A 19,245-nucleotide genomic window follows, 5' to 3' on the forward strand; every position below is an offset into this window, starting at 1 on the left:
AGTACAGTCAACAAATGTGAAAAGTTAAGTGGCACTCATGATCCTGGGGTACACCCCTGTAGGATGGAATCCTGCCAATATAGCTATCGCATTTCTTTGTCCCTGGGGCATCATTTGAATTCTAATTCCAAGTCAAAAGGTTCTGGATGTAAGTGTCATTAAATCCTTTTAAAAGCTAATAACATACTATCATAGGTTACTTTTACTCAAAGGGATGGATTCTTCCATTGAGAAGTCTTCATCATACTCGTTTCAGGACAAACTATACACTGTTCCTCTGTGTGCATGTGAGATAGATAAAAATTATACATATTCAGACACATTCAAGATAAAATTCCACATAATTTTTCAAATACTGTTTTGCTGCTAAATAGTTCAAAAAGGATAGGACTCATTCTCTCAACCAACATTGGTCAAGTTGTAGATGTTAGGAGGTGGTTCCTTCTCTGGCACTGATGGTTTTCTTCCTTCCTCTTTAAGGTCTTTCCACATCATGTATTCCCCACTCTCTGCTATGATACAAGTCATCTGACTCCTCCCAGAATCAAAACTAAAATCAGGTACTCCTGACAGAATACAGGTTTGAAATTGTTCAGCATGGGTGTGGATAGCCCTAGAATAATGAGTTCACCTCAGTGCCAGAAAGACATGAGCCAAGTCAGAGGGACATCACAGAACTACCATGGAAACCAGAAAGATTAAAGATGAGATTTTGAAAGCTAACTAGTGGATTTGGAAGCATAATTTTCAGTGAAATGTTATGAGATTGTGAGTGGGAAGACAAATGCCCATGACCAAGTCTCCCTTCTGAATTGTGGTCTATGCTATGAAAAAGGTAAAGAAGCCCTGGTTTAGGATCATCAAAGGGACACATACAAGTGATGGGATGACATCAAGACAAGAAATGCTGAAGAACTTCTCTATGGTGAGCTGCTCTATTGGGTGGAGGAAGAGTCAACTGCTAGTGATATTTTGAAACTTCCATCTACAGGGATATTTAAAACTTAACTGGCGAAAGCAAGAGAAAATGGCAGGGAGATGGACTAGATACCCTGATAGGCCTCTCCCATCTCTGATTAATATGATTCAATGACATATGATTCAATGTAACCATATTACATTTTTGAAGTCTGGGCATAGCATCTTTCTAAGTCATTCTCTTTGGTACTTTGCTGTCTTCCAGCTCACTCATTCATTTACTCAGCTTGACCTTCTTTAGAGGGATTTAAGTGTCTGAACTCTCTGTATAAACACTGGCACATCTGGCACTTTTAGACAGGCTGGCTTAGACACCAAAGTAAACCAAGGGCTCAGGGTGTTTGTGTGGTCCAAACTGGGTTTTAAAGACAAATTCAGCTTCAATCTGCTCCCCTTTATACAGTGATCTGTGGATGGAGTATTGCAATCAAGAGACATTTTCACTGACCATACACAGTGCTCTTCAGTCAAACTTTTCAACAGGAGAGAACATGTTTTGCTTTTAATTACACCAACATAAAGTGGGAGTAATCCAACGGAAGACAGTGTAGAACTGTTGTAAGCAAGAACAGCTCAACTCCAACGCAAGAATGATTTACTGCTGTGTAAGGGCTTGTCCACACAATGGGGTAATGCACACTACTCTCTAAAGCAAATTCCAAACTTTCAAGCAACTTTCTGGGAGGCAGTAGATGACTCTGGGGACTGGCAATGACATCTAACCCAAGGCACTTGTGATTGCTACCCTTTGGTGGCTGTTTGGTGCTCTCAGTCCATTCCTCGATGGACAGGTGACTAATTAGCATCCTTGAAGGGATATGTCAACCACATTTCCCATTCACCCATAAGGAAGGTTCCACCAGTCAGGATTGAGGTACCACTATCTTTGGGGATTATGGGGAAGATGCCGATGATTCTGCCCTCTTCTGCAGACAGAAGACTTCAATCGCTAGGCCTGATGCTCAGACCCCTTTCATGAAATTCAAGTGGAAAAATATAATAGTCAATTGCTACAGGGAAATGGATAAGGAACCAATTTTGCATTGCTTCCAGGAGGGTTGGCAGCAGGGAGCAAATAGGCTCCATCAGAGAACCCTAAGACTTTGTGCAGGAAAGGTCTGGGAGCAGCCTGGTAAAAGCATGGACTTGAGGAGGAACTTTATAACTTTGTTATGATTGTAAAGCCACAAATTACCAGAGAAGACACATGAAGCGGGAAACTGAAGCAGGGAGCTGCTTACTGGCCACTCGGAGGCACTGTTTGGTTGCCTGTTGCTCGAGTCATCTAAAGTCAAAATAGACACAGTACAGAATGATCCTAAATTCGTAAGGAGACGGACAGTCTAACTTAAACAGTCCTCCCACCCTGATTTCTACAAGATTTGCCCTTATGTTCACATCTACATACTAGAAATACATATAAATAGGCTAGAGAGACCACTTATGTGTCACAGTTAGGGGCTGCCAGTAAGTATAGTTAGTAAGGTCCCAGAATCCATGAATTCACCCTGTCCTCTCTGCAGACTATCATAAGTCTCATCCCTACTGTGGGAGTGCTGACGTAGTTCTATGACCTCATAACAAAGTCATTCTCCTAACTACGGCATACACATAGTACCCTACATCTAATTCCCCCCATAAATATTATAGAATATAGACAATAACATGGCAAGAGTCACACAGAATGCAGAGTTTACGTACAATAGATCTATTGCCAGAAACACAGCTGCCTGCTGTAGATAAAGTTAAAACAATGTCTCACTTAGGAACACAGGAATTGCCAGACCGGGAAGACCAATGGTCCTTCTAGCCAGTGCCAGATGCTTTAGAGCAAAGTGCATGCAACCTCACAGCAGGCAAATAATGAATGACCTGCCCTAGGGAAAGTTTTCTACTAACCTGCATTAGTTAGAGGTTGGCTCGTGCCCTGAGGCACAAGGGTTTTCATCCCCTCAAGAACTGTATTTAATTCTTACTCTATCAGTTCTCCTCTTCTTGCCATCCAGAGAAACAGTAGCCAATGAATGAAACTACTTGTTCTCTTCTTACTAAGGCTTTTCTACATGGGGGAAAGCCTTGAACAGCCACACTAGCTCCCTGTACTAACTCAGACTCTATCCTAAACCCCACAAAAGTGCTCTTGGAATGATCTGCCTTAGAAATGGATTACTCTAAACTGCATAAAGACAGTCTTAGTGCAGAGGAAGAGCACTCACACAGAGACCAAGCACAGAATAGCTACTGCATTTTATATTCACCCCTTTGCTATTCCTGCATTAGCCTTCCTATGAATTACCCGCTGTGTACAAGCCCTAATAATGTTACTATTTGCTGGAGGTGGCAGTACAAAACTGGTAGAGAGATCTTCATCCATATAGGCAACTCCCATTTTTCATAAAAGGCCCCAAAGGTGGCAGAGGGGGAAAAAAATCCATGGGCACCTGCAATCCTCCCCACCATCTTGTGTGCCTCAGTGCCTCTTTATATGTGCAATTATCCAGTCCACATGGGAAGGTATTTGTGCGAGAGCTCATTGCTCTTCCCGGTTTTCAAAATTTGAGCCATAGTGACTTATGAAACAGAAGCAGTTGCAAAACTTGAAGACATTGCAAACAGTAAAACCAACCCATGATTTTAGCTTGGCTGATAGTGCCAGCGGCTAGAGGTTTGCACTGACACACTCTTATTCAGCAACTTGAAAAAAAAAACAACCCACCAGTTTCCTGAGACAGGCAATTACTGCTGCTACTGCTAAAAACACCAATCAAGAACACAAGATATACGATCAGACATTAGGTTAACCGCTGCTTGACACATAGCTTCTTGCTTCTGCTAGGAGACATGAGCTGGGGCATAGGGTCGGTGTGTACAACCTCAGATGTAGGAGGAAGTGAGGCAAAAAAATTGCTGTTATTAAAATTCAGCAGTAATTGGAAATTGGAGCAGGAAACAAAAGGAACTGCTGACATCAGAACAACGTTTGGGTTGAGGATACTGTCAAGTAGGGCTGCACTTTCTTTTCCCCTACAGTGTGGCATGACAAAAACAGCACACAGCCTCCTGCCTCCACAACTCCTTTGGCGTGTAATATTGTTTCCTCTCATTTCAAAACCTAAACATTCATAGGGAGATAGCAACCGGGAGAGAGGGAACAGCTCAGGGTACTTTTCCAGTTAGCTGGAGTTCAGTCATTAGTTCCAACACCTGGCTACAGTGACATCAATTTTGAATGGAAAGAGAAAAGCTCAGGACTTCTTCAGAGCCACATATGAACTAAAGGTCTGAGCCTGCAACATGTTCAGCACCCTGAAATCCCAGTAAAATGAGTGCTTCACAGGATAGGTCCCTGCAGAGCCTAGCCAAGGGGATTAGAGCTCTTAACTCAAACCCTGTCTGGGGAAGAGAATGATTTGCTTCAGTTTAAAGGGAACATATTAATACCCTAGCAAATCAAGTAAGTATTGTATTTATTATCGGATTTCAGCTAATCTGGTGCTGCTTTTATTCTGCTGTTGTTCCATTTCCACTACTGCTTTCAGCAACATCCATTTTCGCACAATGGCAGAGTCAGCTTCTCTTACCACAGTCCTCAAAACAATCACTTACTAACACAAGGGATTCTGTGTGTGTGTGTGTGTGTGTGTGTGCGCGCACGCGCGCAATCCTATTCGACTTTTCACAAGCTCTTGACTGTTTAACAGTACAGAGAAAAAAGAAAATCCCTGCCTTGCAATTTATCAAGTGTGGAACACTGCACACTAACATTGTTACAGACTGACATCTCCCAGGCAGGAAAATGCTTAGCTTGTGTTTTGCCCCCCTGCTGTTTACAGCCCTGAAGGAGGCTCACAGGACCAACTTGAAAAACAACCACTTGTTGCTCTTACAAAGTATACAATCAGCTGCCGGAAATTCTTTCACGTCTAAATCTCTAGTCAGAGTTATATTAGCCACTGCATGGAAACAGCAACAAGTACAGAAACTTAATTTAAATACAACAGGTGCTCTGACCTGTTCAAAGGAATGGGGTGGATGCCCCAATAGCCTGTTTGCTGCAAAGGGTTTTTCCCTACTGATGTCCTCTTTGCAAAGCTAGTTTAATTGCTCTTAATGTATGGATCCTTACATGAGGCAGCTGGGATGACTTCAGGATGAGATGGACATTGCGTTTCTTCATGAGAGACCGTGTCAAGGTTAGAAAGAGGTGAAACCCCGCTACTCTTTCATAGACCTTTCTGTACCATAAGAACAAAGGGCTCACTTGAGGAGGTTAAAGGCCACTCCATCTGAAGCAAAAGGTATGCACTCGTTAATACTCAAAGTCAGGGTCAAATAATATAGCTGTATTCTAAATAGGGTCAATTATTTTATGACCCAAACTGTGCGTAGATAGTATGATGAAACCAAGGTCAAACGTCATGCTTAGAGACCTATACTAATCATTGCAGAAGCCAGAAAGTAATTTCCCATCACTACATAACCAGCAAGGGCTGGAATTCAAAATAGGGCTAAAGATGGACTTAAATGGGATATGGGACTTGTGCAGATATCATGAAGGACTTTCTGCTTCCACCCTAGGGCAATTTACCCTCCCCCAAGGCTTCCAGTGCTACCATCAGTAGCACAGCAGGGCTGGAGTGGAGTCTTGGTGCTAGCTCTGTGCCACTGGCAGTACATCCTTATGGCCCAGTGGAGGTATGCACAGAGCTTTTCCATTCATGGGATGCTTTCGTGAGACTGTCCTAGGACACGTGCTTTTGGGGCTCTTAGCAGGGCCATCCCAACCATCCTATGAACAGGATGATCCCCCATACTCAGGCTAGCCTGTGGGGCCCTAGGGGAGCTGGGGCCAGCTCCGGGAGCTAGGCTGCACCCAGCACTCACTGAGGAAGTGGGAACTGCAGGGAAGCAGAGCTTCACAGCAACCTGCTCCACTCTGTGCCATCTCCCAAGCCAGCCCATGCTGGGGGTGGGGTGCTGCAGAAAGCAGAGGCTTCTGTGTCGCTCCACTTCCCCTCAATTCCAGCCACCACAGTAAGTGCAGGGGACACACCCCTCCTGCCATCCCCATAGTCCCAGAGACTGCATCCCTTGAGGGAAGTGATGTGATGGGAGGAGAAAGAGGGAGGAGCAGTGATGGGAAGGTGGACTTGAGGGAAGCAGAAGGACCTCATCAGGGCTGCAGGGACTCCAGTGCCAGCAGCTGTGCATGGAACAGATTGGGGAACTGCTCAGGCCACAGATGGCCTATAGGCCATGAGACCGAGGGTGAGACGACCCTTAGGATGAAATGCAGCTACAGTGGAACTTTGTGTCCAATAAATGTTCGGGGGGACCCTTTTCTGTTCATTATAAGGAAGGTTCAGTACAGTGAATGGGCCTTACTGACTTCAGAGGAGATAGTCGTTTGGACGGAGTACACGACCACGTATATGACAGATCGGATGGGCTGTTTGTTCAACGCATGTTGGTTTATCAGAGTTTGTCCCAGCCAGATTTGAACATACTCCATTTTAAACAGGCTGAACAAGGATCTTTGTTCTCCTACAAAAAAAATTACACATTACATTCATTTAAAAGCCCATTTCAGGACTCTGAGAATTACCTCCTCTAGCCTTCGCCTTTGCTCCTTCTGCTCCTCAATCCGCTTTTGCCGCTCTGCCAGTAGTTGTCGCTTATGTTCTTCATTCTCTCGCTGCTGCTGTTCCAGCTGCTGCCGTCGGAGGGCTTCTGAACGTTCCTTATTCGCTAGCTGAAGCCTCAAGAAATCCCGTCTCAGTGTTGACTCTCCAGGCAGATTGAGGATGGAGCTTCACAGGGAAGAAGCATGACAGAAATGGTATGGGTTTATATTCCCGACGGAGAAATTCTGTGTGTATATCTGTGTTTAACTCCGGCTCCCTTTTGTCTTTGCCCTTTGCCATTTCAAGTATTTGTACACCAATAGGTGCAGGGAGCGCTGCACAGTATTTAGTGAAAGAAAGCAGGGAATCACAAATGCACAAGTTAGAATAGCTCAGATACTTGCCAGTTGTTCGGTTGCCTCATGTTTTAAAAGGATTCAGGAGGCCACAAACTTTACAGTGGATCAGCCTTGAATTTGTGATGCAGTTCACTTGAAGACATTGGTTCTTACACTGTTCACAAACTCACTAGTAATTTATGTCAAGTTTTTAAGTAACTCTAAAGCAAAGCCCCTTCCGTTGCAGTTGTATGTGCTATATTTAGCTGTTCACAAAGCCGATTTAGTGTGAATCATTGAAATAAAAATACCAGATTGCCTCCGTGAAACAATGGAATAGCTTGATACTAATTACAATGACTCTTAAAAGTGTCATCAAAAGAAAGTTCAAGCACCGTTTAGCTTGAAGAAGCAATCAGAAGGGTTGCATGATAAGAAACGACACGTAAAGAAGGAACTATACTTGAAAATAAAAGGATCATATTGTCAAAAACTGTCTTTAAACCAAGTCTACAATTTTACCTTACCCAAATTCTTACACATGCAGTTTCCCAGATCTAGGTTCTTGTGAGCATAAACATTTATATGTGCAAAATTCCTTTACACAAACTAGTTAGTTAAGTGAGCTGTGTACTTAGACATCTAAAAATCTGGTTTGTTTATGCAAATTCACCTGCATATAGAGTTTTATGTATATAAGATGTGAAAAAATGCAAGAGCTATTTTGGAGGCTGGATTTAAATGAGTATATGGAAATGTTCATCTGTATATTGAAAAACTGATCAGATTAGGGATAAGAATTCAGATATTTTAGATGGTGTACACTGCTGATGTGACCGTTAACAGCCTGATATTGATGATTTTTAGACCATTTTTTAACGAAAGAATAAGATAAAATAATGATTGAGAGATCATTGCTGTTTTAAACTGCCAGCATACAGGTGCCCAGCAGTGAATATCATGCATAGAACCTCTACTTCCCTGTGACGTTAGCATACTGTATTGTAAACCACAAAGAAAATGAAGTATCGTTTTTTCCTCAGCCTTTTGGTCAAGGTGAGCCATAGCATCAATTTAATATCCAGACTTCATTTATCAGAGGAACTATAGCCCATCTTTGCAGAGAGTAGACTCAATGATCAAATTCGTCTTTTTTCCATCTCTACTTCACACAATCCTATAATCTTAGTCAGTTTTGTGCAGAATCCGAGAGATACAAGGAAAGAAATGAACACCTGATTTTTACCTGGGCTCTCCAGAGTCATTTTCTTCTTCCTCCTCTTCACTTCCACTGTATTCATACTCTGTTTCATCTAGGAATATAATTGAATGTCAGTGGCCTTTACTGGACTCATTTGTTTTTCTACTGCTCGAAGACTCAGATGCTCTGGTCTGAGAACAAAAATCCCCTTTATTTTACCCTGGGAAAAATCAACAATATTCTCAAGGTTTTTTGCCCCAAAAGTCTGATTCTAAATGAGGATCACAAAACCAAGGAAATTCAGTCAAAAGCATAATGCATTCCTGTTTGCCGAAGCATACGTCCTGGAGTGGCTATCTGGCACATGCTGTGCAATCCCTTGCACAAAGGGATGAGTTAAGGATGGAGTTCCAAACTGAATACTGTGTTCCTGACTCAACATACGACACAGATTTGTATTAACAGAGTGGCAAGATGCTGGTGTAAAGACAGGCACTGCTGATACTCTGTCGTAAAATAAACATGTAACATTAAATGACAAATGTTTAAAGTATAATTTCTGAACCTCATCTCAATGAACACTCTCAAGAAAGCTAAGGGTCAGGGCAGAGTTCTAGAATAACAAGCCTGTGAAAACAAGATTTAGATACAGTTCTGAAGGCATAAACTTTTTTTTGCCAAAACATATGCACTTTTCACTCTCCTATTAATAGCTATATTGCTACTTCCCAGTCAGTGAAGGCATTTACATAAATACTCAATTATAATGCTGTACCACATTCGGCAATTTCTATTGGGATATAAGTGAAACATTGAATCTTTATCGGATGAAGAGAATTATAGCAAAAGAAAAGCTCACATTTATCCAATTATTTTCCATCTCTAGGGTATAACCTTCATTTGCTAGACTAAATACATTTAATACTTCACTAGAATCTAGTTTCATTGTTTTCATTTTACTGAAAAAATTATCAGGAAATGGAATTTAAGAACAAAACTGATATTGCTTAAAAGAAATCAGAGCAAGAATAATGTGCTAATTGGCTGGATGCTACAAAAAATTCACTCATTGAGATAAAAAACAATATAGTATGCATACAAATGTCGTCACTGGCAATATGTTCTTTTAACAGGTTTATCTACTGTGTCTTCCTTTATGAAGCTTCACTATATCTCTGTATGAGTTAAGTCAGTTCATTGGAAATGTATTCTTTTCAGTAAGTTATTCCTGTTGCAGACACTGCAGTAAATTCTTTGGGGGAGGGACTTGATTTTTCATTTAAATAGACACTTTTACAGTTTATATACATGCATTTGACGAAGCGGGACTTTGCCCATGAAAGCTTATGCTCCAAAATATCTGTTAGTCTATAAAGTGCCACAGAACTTCTTGTTGTTTTTATATATATGATTTGTGTTGTGTCACTTTATAACATGACGTAAGAGAACATGGCTTTAGTGGATCCTTCCAGCTTCTCTGTGTACATACACAATAGATTATAAATACACATACTGAGCACTTAGATTCAACATTGCTATAGCACAATAGGTTCCTATTCTGCTCTCAGTGAAGTGAATGGTAAAACTCCCAGGCTACATCTACACTTTGAAAAAACCCTTCTTTCTATTTTGTTTCAGGACTAAGGGTTCTGTCGAAGATGGGGTTCATTCTCGAAAGAGCCGCATCTACACTGCTTTTTTTCCTTTCAAAAGAATTTCTTCTGAAAAGAGATTACGCAAATAAAGCATGATATGTAAATCCGTGCCCCATTTACATTTTCAATTTCCCTCATTTGCATTCCTCTTTGGAAAGATGCTCAGTAATAACAGACATTAGATCAGATCAAAAATGATTTTTGTTCCCATGAAAAAACTAAATATTAGCATTTGTTATTTTTTTCCCCTAAGTTGCTGGGTTTTCACTGAAAACCAAACTCCTACACTTCTAAGGTTTTTTTTTTTTTTTTTTTTTTTGGGTGGGTGGGGGGAGATAGGGAGGTAATTATTTATGAAAATTCAACAAAATTGTAGAGGGTTGAAAGATATTCCCTGCCCCCCCAGAAAAAAGCACATTTTTCATCAGAAAATAGTTCTGAATGAAAAGCCTGGACAAGCTCTAATTGTAATGGTTCTTTGGCTTTGACAACACAGCCTGATTTGTGATTTAAGTGACTAGAGATGCCTGCACTCCCTGGTGTGGACTCCTATTACAGATTCAGAATGCTGCATTTTGAATTTACTTAGTGTGACGGGATGCAAGGGGACTCCAAGCTCTGCACCCCATTCACACCCAGGAGTGACTCCCACTCAGCAGGTGGAACAGAGGGTTTATTAAGCAACAGGGACATAGTGTGGTACAGACTCCTCAGTAAAGCAATCAGAAGTAGTCAGTCCGACCCATATTGGTGGGGAAGAAGGCCCCCAGTGGAAACCCCAGGCCTGGGGATCCAGGCCCCATTTGTTCCTCTCCCACGTCCAGACTAACTCCCTCTAACTGGCTGGGGTTCTAATTCAAAAACAACGAGGCTCCACCCATCTCTTTGTCTAGCTGCCCCAGGAAGCAAAATATTACCTGGTCACCCAGGTTACAAATGGCCAGGCCTGGTCACCTAGGTTACGAATGGCCAGGCGTAGGTGATAGCCAGCAGGGACTTCACACCCCATGTGAGATTCTCACACAAAAGACACACCCTACACTTCATCACACTTAAGACAAATAAATTAATTTAAGCAACAAGGTAATAGTTCACCCTTCATTTAAAATAAGAATATCTGCACCACAGGGCTGTACCCATTTAACTAAATCATCTTCTAAATTAAGTAACATGTGTGTTCAACCTGTGACCAGTCCTTAAGCAGAGTATGATTTCAGTAAAGCATCATGCCCCAGTTCAGTTCTCTTTCTGTTAGGTGTTTATCCCGTATCAAATTCAGCTGGGCCTTGCTCTATGGCTGAAGTTTCCAGTACACTAACACAATATATATATGATAAATAATAGCCTCTAACCTTTTTCTCCTCGCTTCTTCTTAGTTCTATCAATATGGTCCTTAAGTTGGATGCGAACCTGCCTTTCATTAGGCTGGTCTCGAATAAATGGGTGCTTCATCAGCTGTTCGGTTGTCGGCCTCTGACTGTGGTTCTTCACTAGACAGCTCTCAATGAAGGACTGGAACTTTTTAGACCTAGCAGAGAAAGAAAAATATGCAACTGAGTTTTAAAAAAAAAATTCAACAACAAAAATTCCCCCAATGAATCCAGAATTGTGTCCTGTAAAAATACAACAGACATTTCTGGATTCTTAAAAGGTGCTACCAACTTGATTTTTTTTTATGGAGTAAATTTTTTAAAAAATAATTATTGTTTAATATTTCAATAGGATTGTCCTGAAATAATTTTTCTGCTCTCCTGTTGATGGTTAGAAGGATCTCTCTTTCTTCATGATAAAATACGGATAAAGGGCAACAATTATTTATAATCATCTATTGTTGTATTTTGTATGCAGTAACAGACATCTGGGGTGAACTGTGATATTTACATTTACCAAATTGATATTACACAGATTTTTAATCTTTTACACATTCTCCCTTTTCTTAGCCCTTAACTTACTCCCTCCATGAGCTTGGACAGCACACACTAATCTCACAGGGTATTACATCTTGACTATAGTATGTTTGTGAGATCTAGACTGTCAGCAGGCACCCACACTTCTTCAACCCCCACCTTCTTGTGGGGGTTGTCATTCTGGCTGTGCTGAGTGAAGTGGGAACAACGTTGTTCTGACTTAGTCTAGCCATCCTCCCCTTCCTGCCATGCTACAAACTGAAACTAAACCTCAGCCAAAGCAAATCTTAGAAAACAAATTTTGATTGGCCTCGGACTTTGCATATCAAAAGGTTTCCCTGGAACTAGTTTCAGCACATTATAAGCCCAAGAGAACAGGGATTTAACAAGGAGGAGATGATGACAGACCACTGTGGTGCATGTTGCTGTAGCAAACTGGAACATTACTGTAAATTAATGTCAGAAGCCAACAGATATTACATGAATTGCATTGAGAGGCAAAACAATAAGCTTTCAGGGATTTTATATTTCAACTGTAGACTAAAAAGTGATTTATCCTCTAAGTACTAATCCATACAAATTAGGATGTAAAAATAAACATGACCAGCTCCAATGAAATCCCCCCTGCAGATTTATTAATGAGTAAATTTTTGACATCCACCCTCCCTCTCCAGAACAGTTTGTTGGAATATCTCAGAAGGAGCAAGTCAGGGGAAGCTTTTATGCAGTCCAGTTTTTCATGCATGTTAAGGTAAAGATTGAGGTTCTGAATGTGTATTTGGATCCATGTTGGCAGACCCCCTCCTGTATGTGGCCATCTAACAGATCTAATTGTAGGGTCAGGGCCTGGATCATTACAGAGAGTTGTGGCCAGAGACTGCTACGATTGACAACAAAGAGCAACTGAAAACACCTCATTTAAGTGGTACTCTGTTTTATAGAACCTGATTGCTTAAAACACACCATGAAAAAGTAATTTGCTGTACACTGCTGAAATGAACTGCCCCAAGAATCAGTGTTTTATTACATATTTAAAGAGTATGACACGTACTGTACAATACATACTAACTGGTTACTAACTGACTCTTTCTTTGGGTTTAATTCACATTCCCCTAGATTAGTACCTCCTGTTTACCCAGGCTGCTTATATACAGTACTGTTATTTTAATACACACATGAAAGTTAGATTATGACACTGTGTACAACAAAAATGTCAAACTGACAGTCAAGTTATATTATAAGCACAGACATTCAATGCTTTAGTGGAAAGCAAATACAGAATTTGTGCTGCCAGTCAGACTCTGAAAGGTAGCGTTACACAGCAGCTAAAAGATGGAGTCCCTTTGCACATGCGCGTAAGATCATCTGTGCATGTATTGTTCAAATATCTGCATGTGCAAGCAATGAAATTCACAAACACTACTCGTGTACTTTTCCGGCACGCTCTAGCTTCTTTCAAGGGGGAATGCTGCAAAACGTGGCATTTTGATATGGCTTTAATCCTAATAAAGCAAACCTTTGCTATTTTAGATGCTTTTCACTCTGAGTTTCTGGATTTCTTTGAACATGAAATTCAAAGTGAAATCCAGGATGCTGGAATCTTCTTGAATCAAAGGGGAAAGAAGGACCACCCAAGCCCCTATAAAACCAGATAGACACCTACCAGGGATGGTCAGATGGTGCTTGGTCCTGTCGTGAGGGCACAGGACTGGACTTGACGACCTCTCAGTGTCCCTTCCAGTGCTAGCGTTCTGTGATTCTATGAAACAAACTAGCACCTACACACAACTCTGGCTTTACCCTGCATACTGTCACATTGCAAACCCCACTTAGCACACAGAATAAAAGCCAGCTTTCCGAAGAACAGCATGTAAAGCTCTGGCAAGGAGGGGGCTAATGGCATGCCCACTCTCTTCAGGAGACGGCAAAGAGCCCTGCAGGTAACATGTTGAACAAATCCTCAAGTACTCAAAAACTGCAGCATTTGAGAATAGCCAAGCATTTCCTAAACACTTTCATGGTTCATCACTTAAACTATGCAACTTTTCAGGGCCAGGTGATCTCTTGGTGTAACCCCATGAAACCCAACGCATTTAACATGGCCAAATAACATGGCCTTCAGTTTTGCATGTTTCCAACAGGAAGCCTGGTGAAATGCATCAGCTTCACACAAGCTTCACTTTGAGATTATGGAAACTTTCAACCCCCAAACTGAGGGTGAACCTCTACATGTGTGAACCTGTGCGTTATCAAATCCAGAGACTTTGTACCAAGTTATCAGAGGCAAAGCAGACAAATGTTGCCTAACTATTATTGACCTATTTTACAAGTAAAAAATAAGGTGGAAAGAGTAAATGACTTTGCCAGGAGCACAAAGATTTGTTCACTAAATAAGAACAGTCAATGCTCACCCACTCGAGCTCATGTTCACGGGGCTCCTAAGCCTGCACCAAGACTATGCTTTAACAGCTTTCTCCTTCTTTGCCCATTCCAGTCTGGATTCCCTCTCCCCATTCAAGTAACTGGCCCGTGATGGAGGTGACAGAGAGGGGCCTGGCAATAAAGGCGGTGTATGCGCTGCTGGAGGACCTGGGCATGTGGGTGGTCCTCACCTGTCCTGCCCTTCCTCCCCATCGCTGCCCTGCTGTCTGCCCTCTCCACCATCAGCCCTCTCCCGCCGAGCGGCAAGGACCCCACCCTCCATCACAAACAAAAACAAACAACAAAAAATCAACAACACCCTGGCCTGTCGTATGTTCTGATGACAGAAGACACAGCTGTAATTGTCAAAAGCTGGAGCACCTGCATGCCAAACTATAGCTATCCACCCACAGTCTGATCTACCCTCCAGCCCCATTCTCTTGCTCTCTGTGGAAGCATGGATGTGAACAGGGAGAGTCATACAGGATTGCTGTACCTAGAAGGAAAAGCTAAGTAGTCTGTTTTTGTGAGTACAGGTGGGCACCCATCATGCATCTTCAATCCAAAGAAATGTTGATTAGTGGGGGGGTGCATAACTGATTACATTATGAATGACATACAAAATAACCCTTTATATTTTATTTATTTAAAATATTTTTACCCTTGCCCTCTATTTCAAATAGTCAAGGCAGCTTAAAATTTCTTTTAAAAACAAACATATATAAAAAGATTTAAAAATAGAAAACTCCAAAAGGACATAAAACCTACTAAAAACATCTTGTAAGAAGAATCCGCACACCAACTCAAACACCAATAAAAGCCAGAGAAAAATGGGTGGCTTTAACCTGACACCAAAACAATGTTAATGTTGGTGCCACGCAAATACCCCGGGGAAGAGAATTCCACAGGCTGGGAGCAAAGGCTGAGAAGGCTCGGCTCCATGTTGATGTTAATCTTATCTCCCCAGTGGGGGAACAGCAAGCCAGAGCCTCCCCAGCTGACCTCAGTCCCCAGGGTGGGTTCATATGGGAAAAGATGGCCCTTTAAATACCATGGACCCAACCCATTTAGGGCTTTATAAATCATGACCAATACTTTAAATTGTACCAGGAAACACACTGGAAGCCAGTGCAGCTGCTGGAGCATTGGCATAATGGGCTCTGCGTAACATGTGTTAGTTAAAACTCAGGCCCACTGCACTCTGGACCAGGTGAAGTCTCCAAAGACCCTTCAAAGGCAGTCCCATATAGAGTGCATTACAATAATCCAGTCAAGATGTGACAAGAGCATGGATCACAGTGGCCAAATCTGTCACAGCCGGTGGATCAGATGAAGCTGCCCAAAAGCACTCCTAGCCACTGAAGAAATTTGATTTTCAAATGTTAAAAAAGGGTCCAGAAGGACTCCCCAACTGCATACCCGTTCTTTCAGGGGAAGAGTAATCCCATCTAAAACAGGTACCATGACACATTTCTGAACACATGGTCTCCTTATCCACAGGACCTCAGTCTTATCTGCATTCAACTTCAGCTTATTAGACCTCTACCAGTCCATCACCACTTCCAGACACAGGTTTACATCAGTTATTGCCAGACCTCGTTCTGGTGTCAAAGGGAAATGAATTTGCATATTGCAAATATCATCTGCATATTGGTGTAACCTTCCTACAAAACTCGTTACAACTTCTCCCAGTGACTCCATGTATATGTTAAAGAGCATAGGGGACAACATGGAACCTTGCAGGACCCATACCACAATTGCCATGGGGTCAAATAACATCCCCCTAATTCCACTTTCTGAAAACATCCCGACAGGTAAGACCAGAACCACTGCAAAATAGTGTCTCCAATACCCAACTGTTTCAGACATTCCAGAAGGATACCATTTTTACCCTTCACACTTCAATGGTACCTTTCACTCATAGCATTACAACCATATTCACTAAACATCACAGCAACCCAGGCGCTACATATTAGATCCTTGGTTCCCAACCTGGGATCTGCAAGGGTATTGCAGGGGGTACATGAAAAAGAAAATAAAGTAGTAAAAACGATCATAGAAAATAAGTTTTAAATAAATTGCAAAGTTACAATAAATTATTTTAAAATTAAATATCTTCCAGTAATGTTATTAATTAGTGTCAGAAAATCTAAGCTGTGGCACCTATATGTGATGAAATGATCGTGATGGTTAGAAGCATCCAAACGTCAGCCATATATTCAACCTGAACCTGCGACTGAATCAGGCTCATTGAAGAGAAAGGAGACTGAAGAGCACAGTGAACTATCCACAAGTGGAATGTCTAAATGTTAATGATTTACATTTCCTTTTTCATTTAATCAAGTGTACGTAGCAGCTAGAATTGGCTTTGGCAGGCGTCCATGAACGGTTGGGGGCAGGGGGTGACTGGGGATCTGCACTAGTGAAAAGATAGGGAACCCCTGTATCATCCCTGTCTTACATATGAGGAAATTGAACCATGGAGACTTGCTCCAGATCACACCTTGAGCCAATGAGAGAGCCACAAAAGAGTAGTCAGGAGTCCCAGCTCCTTGCCCTAACTTATGCCTGCACTGGCTAAGCAAGCATCCCACACCCGTTGGAGCACTGCTTCATGACAGCTGCAGGCTGGTGGGTGGTTGTACGCAATCACTAGTGCATTCAAATGATTCCAGAAAAGACAGTCAAGCCCAAACATCTGACATTCTCGACTGCTCAAGGCCTTCAGGGCAGAGGCCTATTAAAAGTTAGTGGTTCTCTGTGCCCATTAAAATGGCCCAGATAAGCCAGAATGTGGCTCACAAGCTAGGACAAGGCAAAACCCTCAGTCACAGTCACAGATGCTTGGCTGAAAAGAGCTCTTATAGCAAATACCATGCTTAGCATAAAGAGTGAGTGCTCTCCTGGGTCCTAGCATTTACCCAAGCAGCCCCCAAATGCAAGCTTTGTTTGCGTAAGGACTTCAGGGGCAGAAAGTAAATCATCATATCATGCTGATTTGAACCATAAGAGGAAGATTACAAGCAGCCAGCCTTGAACTTCAAAGAGAATCAGGGCTATTTTAAACGGAGGCGCAAGAGTTCAGCAGAAAGCGGCAGACTGTGGTTCTATACGGGGTTTTCTATTTGCAACAGCAGGCAAGATCCCAAATCTTTTTGACTTATCACTGGATTTCACTGACTTAATTTCTTCTTCTTCAACCATCAACGGCTTTGCAGTCTACTGGCCATTTTCTTCCTATGGAAAAATCCATGTTCATCTTGGTACTTTAATGTAGTTGAGGCTAAAGCAGTGATTGGCAACTGAGAAGGGTGAGTGGGCTGCACGAGTGGCCCTCCACCTCAATGTCCCACAGCAGTTTGCAGCACACTGGGACTCCACCTGTCTTCCCCACCTGTCTTTCTGCCCCCTGCACTCTCACATACCAGAGCACTTTACTGCTTTTCTCCCCATCCCTCCCAGCAATTGAGGGTGCAAATTACCTGATTCGCATTCTGTACCTGCTCCTTCCCCTCTCTTCCAGAGCTGGAACATGGAGGAGATGGGCAGACAGGGGGTCTGCAGCCTGCAGGTAGAGCCCCAGTGGGTTACATGTAGCCCACAGGCTGCCCACCCCTGTCACAGATCATCATGTCACACAATGCCCTCATCTCTCTGCTGACTTCTGAATAACTGCTGTGGGTACTGTTTCAGGTTAGTAAGAAAACTGTCTCACATTGGCATTGCACTAAGATCCAACCAGCTGATGAGGAAGATGGCTAAACTAGTGCTGGGCCTGTGTGCGTGTTTTACAGGGCTTGGTGCACTAGAGATGCTGGTTTCCAATTAAGATGTAACATGAAATCAGGTGATTGCTAATCTAGAAACATTACCACAGATGTAACCTAGAAATACTACCACTTGTACCTCACTTTTCTTCAAAACATGCCTTTAACCGTGCACCCACTTTCCTGTGTTCTCAACGCTAATGGATAAGAGGTAGTAATTCTAATTCTAGCACTGAAGCAGCATTTTTTCCTGCATCTCCATATTTGAATTACTCTCTTCCTATATCACTGGCAAGGCTCTTGTCTTTCCTGGCCAAACCACAACTGAACCTGGGATGAGAAAATTATGGAACCTCAAGTCCAGTGCATTTTAAGGGTCTCTGCTTACATCTGCACTGTAACAAAATATTTACTGGACTCAGGGATTCTTTTCATTTTCTTAAAAAGGGCAGTGGGGATTTTTTGGTCCTGGTTTCCTTCAAGATTCGGTTGTATTTTTTTCTTCCAAAATTTGAAAATAAAACCCAAACTTAGTTCAAAATCTCCACATTCCTGAGCCTTCAAGATAAACGACCCCTTTCTGGAATGAATAAACGTTTCCACTTGAAAACAGAATTTCTTTAGAAAGAAATGGCAGCCAAGTGTCATGTGGCTTTAGGCTGTACAAACCTCTTCACAAAAGCCAATGCTTTACTGTGAAATGGCAACATTAGAGAGCTCCCCTCTTTCTGCCTCAGAAAAAAAAGTTGTCACCCCACGCACACAGTGCAGCTAGCTGAGATCAAAGTAACCTTTCATCAGGGCCTGATCCTGCAGCCACTGAAATTACACCGTTGACTTCGTTGGGAGCAGGATCAGACCTCCACACCTAAAAAAGATGGTTTAATGCTAACAAGTGACCCATTTTACAAAGTCTGAACCTCAGTTTGAAGATTAGACTCACCACTTCTTTGATTTCAGCCGTGGGGCTGGATTCCGGGGGATGAGGAACAGAGCTCTCATGGGATGCATGTCACAAAGGGCTAAAAGGTACAACAAGAGGCATTAGGTGTGGCAGGCAGGGCTGTCCCTAGCAGGACCTTGAGCAACCCTCCCATCACGGGCCACACTGCCTCTGCTCTGCCCCCACCCCACCCCTTCCCCTAAGTTCCACCCATGCTTCACCTCTTCCCGCCCGTATTGCCCCCTCTAGCCTCCACTGCACCACTTCCCCCAAGTCGCTCCTTGTGTGATGTGACTCAGAACTGCTGGGGGCAAGCAATATAGGGGTCAGGAGAGCAGATGGTTGGGCAGAGTGGAGCAGGCTGCTGGGTAGCTCTGTTTCCCACTGCTGTGGTGAGCGCGGGGGTTGGGG

The 19,245-nt window shown here is 42.5% G+C and overlaps 1 protein-coding gene across 8 annotated transcripts in view; it reads right to left on the reverse strand.

The window, feature by feature from the left end:
• The window catches only part of TNIK (TRAF2 and NCK interacting kinase), a 319,291-nt gene that overhangs the window by 77,609 nt on the left and 222,437 nt on the right, over window positions 1-19,245 (reverse strand). For all 8 annotated transcript variants that reach the window (XM_075004331.1, XM_075004329.1, XM_075004324.1 and 5 more), the window contains exons 9-12: window positions 18,835-18,913; window positions 11,149-11,324; window positions 8,187-8,253; window positions 6,584-6,788 (exon numbers count right to left, since the gene is read on the reverse strand). In XM_075004331.1, the coding sequence (XP_074860432.1) occupies window positions 6,584-6,788; window positions 8,187-8,253; window positions 11,149-11,324; window positions 18,835-18,913 (527 nt within the window). The remainder of the gene's footprint in view (window positions 1-6,583; window positions 6,789-8,186; window positions 8,254-11,148; window positions 11,325-18,834; window positions 18,914-19,245) is intronic.

Source organism: Carettochelys insculpta, chromosome 10 (genome assembly GCF_033958435.1).
Source record: "Carettochelys insculpta isolate YL-2023 chromosome 10, ASM3395843v1, whole genome shotgun sequence".
Lineage (NCBI taxonomy): Eukaryota > Metazoa > Chordata > Testudines > Carettochelyidae > Carettochelys > Carettochelys insculpta.